We start from the raw sequence: 8,402 nt of genomic DNA on the forward strand, positions 1-8,402 counted from the left end.
ATTTTAAACTTGGAAAGAGGAGGAAACTATTTATATGAAATATAACAATTCACAAATCAAATTTTCTTTTTTACGACCAGACAGTTCAAAACATTCGTATAATATTGTCAACTCACAATACATGACATTTTCTTTTCAAAAGTTCTGTTATAATTACAACACAAATTAAAATATAATTACAAATTATAACAACACAAAGCGAATGACTCTGGCAAACATTCAGTGACTTCAAAGGCAGTTTTCAGTGGTTCAGTGAAATCGATACCTGTGTTTAGCTGCTCTTATGTATAGCTACTTCCTGATGAAGCGCTCAGCCACCAGCCACAGCGCGAGACATTAAGATACAACGCGAGATTTGGATCGCTAGACCACAGACAGCTTAAAGATTGCCGTCACAAAACACATTTATATTAAATATTGCAGTCATAAAAGTAATTTATATTAAATCTTGATAGAAATATACTAAATACTTTTATACAATACCTATTTATACATTTTATGACCTGTGTTACATCTGCACTCCTGGAAATGGCCCCACATTGTCCAGGTGGGCTGCATGTGTGAACACAGATGTTCACATTTTTACCCCGACTTCATGCAGCCTTCAAGTCGGGATGAGCCGATGTGTAAATGCAGCAGGTAAAGTCGGGGAACATTTGTGTAATAAAAAAAGAAAATGTATACTTGCCGTCTGTGTAGATTTTATAATATTTAGGCTTTTGTTATTTCAATAATGTTAAAACATGTAAAACAATGCATCATATGTAGTAAACTGATAATGTGCTCTATGTCCAATCATAAAGTAAAGTAAACATGATTTTACATAACTGTAGCAGGCTACATAGGCTGCGCTATTAGCACTAAAGAAAACATAATGGACTTTACGTTTATGATAAATGTTGTGTTATTTCATGTCTAACTGTTGGAATTGTTGATCTGCTGGGTTGTTTGCAGGCCTAATTAGTTTTTTCACTGTTGATTGTGTGGCGGCCATTTTGTTTACATTTGAATAACAGGCAGGGACTGATTCTATGAATGTTCTATGATGTCATCGATGCTGTCATTTGAAAAGGATTCCGGACTCTGCACACAGATCAAAGCCATCAAAGAGCAGAATCTGAGAAGCAGAATCAAGAACTTGTGTGGCGGCCATTTTGTTTACATTTGAATAACAGGCAGGAATGATTCTATGAATTTTCTATGATGTCATCGATGCTGTCATTTGAAAAGGATTAAAGCCAAAGCCTCTGCACATAGATCAAAGCCATCAAAGAGCAGAATCTGAGGAGCAGAAGTCAGATAGCTGAGAAGCCACTATCATACAACACAGTTCACAGATCCAACAGTTACTAAGACACTTTGATAAATACTGGATCCACTTTAAAAGCCAGATACTATTATATATATACATATATATATATATATATATATACTAGACAGTTAAGTACACTACAGAAACGGACAAAGGAAATCCCAAGATGGTTGAGAACACATCAGAGACTGTTGAGAACACTCCCGTGATCGTAGACGACCCCCCAGAGGCAGTGCAGGACCATCCTAAGATGGAGGAGATATCTTGGTGGAGGAGGTTCAAGAAATCTGTCACCCCAAAAAGCCGCCGCCAATACAAGCAGCAGAAGATGAGGCAGATCCAGGAGTCGGTTAACAACATACCAGAGGAGGTGCAGGAATCACCTGAGACAGTCGAGAACATTCCAGAGATCACAGAGGACACTCCAGAGATCGTAGAGAACCCTCCAGAGACAGTGCAGGATTCATCTGAGATGGAGGAGATCTCTTGGTGGAGGAGGTTCAAGAAGTCCATCACCCCAAAAAGCCGTCGCCAATACAAGCAGCAGAAGATGAGGTTGGTCCAGGAGTGGGTTACGAACATACCAGAGGAGGTGCAGGAATCACCTGAGATGGTTGAGAACACTCCAGAGATCACAGAGGACACTCCAGAGATTGCGGAGGACACTCCAGAGATCGCGGAGGACACCCCAGAGATCGCGGAGGACACTCCAGAGATCGCAGAGAACCCTCCAGAGACAGTGCAGGATTCATCTGAGATGGAGGAGATCCTTCAGCGGTGGGGGTTCAAGAAGTCTGTCACCCCAAATAGCTGCCGCCTATACAACGAGCAGAAGATGAGGTGGGTCCAGGAGTGGGCCAACAACATACCAGACGAGGTGCAGGAATCACCTGAGATGGTTGAGAACACTCCAGAGATCGCGGCGGACACCCCAGAGATCGCGGAGGACACTCCAGAGATGGCAGAGAACCCTCCAGAGACAGTGCAGGATTCATCTGAGATGGAGGAGATCCTTCAGCGGTGGGGGTTCAAGAAGTTTGTCACCCCAAATAGCTGCCGCCTATACAACGAGCAGAAGATGAGGTGGGTCCAGGAGTGGGCCAAAAACATACCAGACGAGGTGCAGGAATCACCTGAGATGGTTGAGAACACTCCAGAGATCGCGGAGGACACCCCAGAGATCGCGGAGGACACTCCAGAGATCGCAGAGAACCCTCCAGAGACAGTGCAGGATTCATCTGAGATGGAGGCGATCCTTCAGCGATGGGGGTTCAAGAAGTCTGTCACCCCAAATAGCTGCCGCCTATACAACGAGCAGAAGATGAGGTGGGTCCAGGAGTGGGCCGACAACATACCAGACGAGGTGCAGGAAACACCTGAGATGGTTGAGAACACTCCAGAGATCACAGAGGACACTCCAGAGATTGCGGAGGACACTTCAGAGACAGTGCAGGATTCATCTGAGATGGAGGAGATCTCTCTTTGGAGGAGGTTCAAGAAGTCTATCACCCCAAAAAGCCGCCGCCAATACAACAAGCAAAGGATGAGGTGGGTCCAGGAGTGGGTTAACAACATACCAGACGAGGTGCAGGAATCACCTGAGATGGTTGAGAACTCTCCAGAGGACACTCCAGAGATCGCGGAGGACACCCCAGAGATCGCGGAGGACACTCCAGAGATCGCAGAGAACCCTCCAGAGACAGTGCAGGATTCATCTGAGATGGAGGAGATCCTTCAGCGGTGGGGGTTCAAGAAGTCTGTCACCCCAAATAGCTGCCGCCTATACAACGAGCAGAAGATGAGGTGGGTCCAGGAGTGGGCCAACAACATACCAGACGAGGTGCAGGAATCACCTGAGATGGTTGAGAACACTCCAGAGATCGCGGAGGACACCCCAGAGATCGCGGAGGACACTCCAGAGATCGCAGAGAACCCTCCAGAGACAGTGCAGGATTCATCTGAGATGGAGGAGATCCTTCAGCGGTGGGGGTTCAAGAAGTCTGTCACCCCAAATAGCTGCCGCCTATACAACGAGCAGAAGATGAGGTGGGTCCAGGAGTGGGCCAACAACATACCAGACGAGGTGCAGGAATCACCTGAGATGGTTGAGAACACTCCAGAGATCACAGAGGACACTCCAGAGATCGTAGAGAACCCTCCAGAGACAGTGCAGGATTCATCTGAGATGGAGGAGATCTCTCTTTGGAGGAGGTTCAAGAAGTTTGTCACCCCAAAAAGCCGTCGCCAATACAAGCAGCAGAAGAGGGGGCAGAACCAGGAGTGAACTGCCCCCCCCCCACCCTCCACCAAACCTGTCCCCCCCACAACACACACACACACACACACACATGCCACAGGCAGCGCAGTGGTTCAGTGTTTACAGACAGAAGCCAGCTGGTTTCTGTCTGTAAACACTGAACCACTGCGTCTGTGTGGGTTTACCCCGGGATGCTCCGGTTTCCTCCCACAGATATAATAAAAAAAAGTTCAATTAAAAACTAAAACTTTAAAACTTTAATAAATTCTGGAAATGTGCATTCTTTCTGTATAATTGTACTTCTGTAGCACAATGTTAAGCATTCTTTATACTGTTTAAGATGAGAGTATTTTATTGTGTATCAACTGATCAAACTCAGGAGTCTGGTATCCTAGTCACTGAAAACAGGATCCCCAAAAGTGAATCCTTAAATTACATCACTTTACAGCATGCTTTAAAAGGAATATTTCCAAAGATAAAACAAACAATGACACTCACAGAAAGTGTACTTTTAAACCACAGAAGTCTCAAGTCCACATCTCTGGTTATTTCCACCGATGGTGAAGTAAGACACGGTGAACCGGACCGCAGGAATCAGCGCAGCACCTGATGGAGGTTTTCTCTCTCGGCACTGTCAGACTCTGTTGACATTTCTTTTCCATCCACCGTCTTTATACACCGCTGTATCCTGTACTGTGTTCTGTTTGTGTACTTCATGTGCCGTGTTCAGGTTTGTAGATCTCTCTGTTGTAGCCCTCTGTTTTTACATTGTTTAACCTTTATTGCTTTCTCTCTGCCGTTTTCGTCTCTTTTTTCACTCTGCAAACACAGCGACGTCAAACCTGATATACATTATCCCTTACATACGACATGCAACTTGTAGAACTGTTGCATAAAAGCAAAATCACACTCATGGAGTGTCAATGTACTGCATATCTACATCTATTTGTAACCAATCAGCTGTGCTGATATTCAGAACATCACTTCCTCGAGTGGGATAATGATTGAATGCTTGAATCTGAGTCCAGGCCCGAACACATCTACATGACACAATGTTTTCATTAGCCCATTTCACACATGCCCAGTGTAGCATATACATATATATATTTACAATAATTTATCTGTTATTATAATAATAATATGATTGTTAAACATTAAGTGTTGGACTGGAGAAATTAAACCAGAAGATTTTAAACTTGGAAAGAGGAGGAAACTATTTATATGAAATATAACAATTCACAAATCAAATTTTCTTTTTTACGACCAGACAGTTCAAAACATTCGTATAATATTGTCAACTCACAATACATGACATTTTCTTTTCAAAAGTTCTGTTATAATTACAACACAAATTAAAATATAATTACAAATTATAACAACACAAAGCGAATGACTCTGGCAAACATTCAGTGACTTCAAAGGCAGTTTTCAGTGGTTCAGTGAAATCGATACCTGTGTTTAGCTGCTCTTATGTATAGCTACTTCCTGATGAAGCGCTCAGCCACCAGCCACAGCGCGAGACATTAAGATACAACGCGAGATTTGGATCGCTAGACCACAGACAGCTTAAAGATTGCCGTCACAAAACACATTTATATTAAATATTGCAGTCATAAAAGTAATTTATATTAAATCTTGATAGAAATATACTAAATACTTTTATACAATACCTATTTATACATTTTATGACCTGTGTTACATCTGCACTCCTGGAAATGGCCCCACATTGTCCAGGTGGGCTGCATGTGTGAACACAGATGTTCACATTTTTACCCCGACTTCATGCAGCCTTCAAGTCGGGATGAGCCGATGTGTAAATGCAGCAGGTAAAGTCGGGGAACATTTGTGTAATAAAAAAAGAAAATGTATACTTGCCGTCTGTGTAGATTTTATAATATTTAGGCTTTTGTTATTTCAATAATGTTAAAACATGTAAAACAATGCATCATATGTAGTAAACTGATAATGTGCTCTATGTCCAATCATAAAGTAAAGTAAACATGATTTTACATAACTGTAGCAGGCTACATAGGCTGCGCTATTAGCACTAAAGAAAACATAATGGACTTTACGTTTATGATAAATGTTGTGTTATTTCATGTCTAACTGTTGGAATTGTTGATCTGCTGGGTTGTTTGCAGGCCTAATTAGTTTTTTCACTGTTGATTGTGTGGCGGCCATTTTGTTTACATTTGAATAACAGGCAGGGACTGATTCTATGAATGTTCTATGATGTCATCGATGCTGTCATTTGAAAAGGATTCCGGACTCTGCACACAGATCAAAGCCATCAAAGAGCAGAATCTGAGAAGCAGAATCAAGAACTTGTGTGGCGGCCATTTTGTTTACATTTGAATAACAGGCAGGAATGATTCTATGAATTTTCTATGATGTCATCGATGCTGTCATTTGAAAAGGATTAAAGCCAAAGCCTCTGCACATAGATCAAAGCCATCAAAGAGCAGAATCTGAGGAGCAGAAGTCAGATAGCTGAGAAGCCACTATCATACAACACAGTTCACAAATCCAACAGTTACTAAGACACTTTGATAAATACTGGATCCACTTTAAAAGCCAGATACTATTATATATATACATATATATATATATATATATATACTAGACAGTTAAGTACACTACAGAAACGGACAAAGGAAATCCCAAGATGGTTGAGAACACATCAGAGACTGTTGAGAACACTCCCGTGATCGTAGACGACCCCCCAGAGGCAGTGCAGGACCATCCTAAGATGGAGGAGATATCTTGGTGGAGGAGGTTCAAGAAATCTGTCACCCCAAAAAGCCGCCGCCAATACAAGCAGCAGAAGATGAGGCAGATCCAGGAGTCGGTTAACAACATACCAGAGGAGGTGCAGGAATCACCTGAGACAGTCGAGAACATTCCAGAGATCACAGAGGACACTCCAGAGATCGTAGAGAACCCTCCAGAGACAGTGCAGGATTCATCTGAGATGGAGGAGATCTCTTGGTGGAGGAGGTTCAAGAAGTCCATCACCCCAAAAAGCCGTCGCCAATACAAGCAGCAGAAGATGAGGTTGGTCCAGGAGTGGGTTACGAACATACCAGAGGAGGTGCAGGAATCACCTGAGATGGTTGAGAACACTCCAGAGATCACAGAGGACACTCCAGAGATTGCGGAGGACACTCCAGAGATCGCGGAGGACACTCCAGAGATCGCAGAGAACCCTCCAGAGACAGTGCAGGATTCATCTGAGATGGAGGCGATCCTTCAGCGGTGGGGGGTCAAGAAGTCTGTCACCCCAAATAGCTGCCGCCTATACAACGAGCAGAAGATGAGGTGGGTCCAGGAGTGGGCCAACAACATACCAGACGAGGTGCAGGAATCACCTGAGATGGTTGAGAACACTCCAGAGATCACAGAGGACACTCCAGAGATTGCGGAGGACACTTCAGAGACAGTGCAGGATTCATCTGAGATGGAGGAGATCGCTCTTTGGAGGAGGTTCAAGAAGTCTATCACCCCAAAAAGCCGCCGCCAATACAACAAGCAAAGGATGAGGTGGGTCCAGGAGTGGGTTAACAACATACCAGACGAGGTGCAGGAATCACCTGAGATGGTTGAGAACTCTCCAGAGGACACTCCAGAGATCGCGGAGGACACCCCAGAGATCGCGGAGGACACTCCAGAGATCGCAGAGAACCCTCCAGAGACAGTGCAGGATTCATCTGAGATGGAGGAGATCCTTCAGCGGTGGGGGTTCAAGAAGTCTGTCACCCCAAATAGCTGCCGCCTATACAACGAGCAGAAGATGAGGTGGGTCCAGGAGTGGGCCAACAACATACCAGACGAGGTGCAGGAATCACCTGAGATGGTTGAGAACACTCCAGAGATCGCGGAGGACACCCCAGAGATCGCGGAGGACACTCCAGAGATCGCAGAGAACCCTCCAGAGACAGTGCAGGATTCATCTGAGATGGAGGAGATCCTTCAGCGGTGGGGGTTCAAGAAGTCTGTCACCCCAAATAGCTGCCGCCTATACAACGAGCAGAAGATGAGGTGGGTCCAGGAGTGGGCCAACAACATACCAGACGAGGTGCAGGAATCACCTGAGATGGTTGAGAACACTCCAGAGATCGCGGAGGACACCCCAGAGATCGCGGAGGACACTCCAGAGATCGCAGAGAACCCTCCAGAGACAGTGCAGGATTCATCTGAGATGGAGGAGATCCTTCAGCGGTGGGGGTTCAAGAAGTCTGTCACCCCAAATAGCTGCCGCCTATACAACGAGCAGAAGATGAGGTGGGTCCAGGAGTGGGCCAACAACATACCAGACGAGGTGCAGGAATCACCTGAGATGGTTGAGAACACTCCAGAGATCACAGAGGACACTCCAGAGATCGTAGAGAACCCTCCAGAGACAGTGCAGGATTCATCTGAGATGGAGGAGATCTCTCTTTGGAGAAGGTTCAAGAAGTTTGTCACCCCAAAAAGCCGTCGCCAATACAAGCAGCAGAAGAGGGGGCAGAACCAGGAGTGAACTGCCCCCCCCCCACCCTCCACCAAACCTGTCCCCCCCACAACACACACACACACACACACACACACACATGCCACAGGCAGCGCAGTGGTTCAGTGTTTACAGACAGAAGCCAGCTGGTTTCTGTCTGTAAACACTGAACCACTGCGTCTGTGTGGGTTTACCCCGGGATGCTCCGGTTTCCTCCCACAGATATAATAAAAAAAAGTTCAATTAAAAACTAAAACTTTAAAACTTTAATAAATTCTGGAAATGTGCATTCTTTCTGTATAATTGTACTTCTGTAGCACAATGTTAAGCATTCTTTATACTGT

General features: G+C 44.8%; 1 protein-coding gene across 1 annotated transcript; it reads left to right on the forward strand.

Annotated features, from left to right (window-relative positions):
• The first annotated feature begins 6,234 nt into the window (after nucleotides 1-6,234).
• On the forward strand, nucleotides 6,235-8,088 carry LOC138599803 (golgin subfamily A member 6-like protein 6). The gene has a single exon (XM_069671560.1). The coding sequence runs from the start codon at nucleotides 6,235-6,237 to the stop codon at nucleotides 8,086-8,088; it is 1,854 nt and encodes a 617-aa protein (XP_069527661.1).
• Nucleotides 8,089-8,402: the final 314 nt, after the last annotated feature.

Source organism: Semicossyphus pulcher, unplaced genomic scaffold (assembly GCF_022749685.1).
Source record: "Semicossyphus pulcher isolate SPU_LCO1_2020_fin unplaced genomic scaffold, fSemPul1.0.p SCAF_20, whole genome shotgun sequence".
In the NCBI taxonomy this organism is placed as follows: domain Eukaryota; kingdom Metazoa; phylum Chordata; class Actinopteri; order Labriformes; family Labridae; genus Semicossyphus; species Semicossyphus pulcher.

Excerpts from the sequence above, each read along its gene's own strand:
- LOC138599803 (XM_069671560.1), top strand. The coding sequence starts at position 6,235 with ATGGTTGAGAACACATCAGAGACTGTTGAGAACACTCCCGTGATCGTA.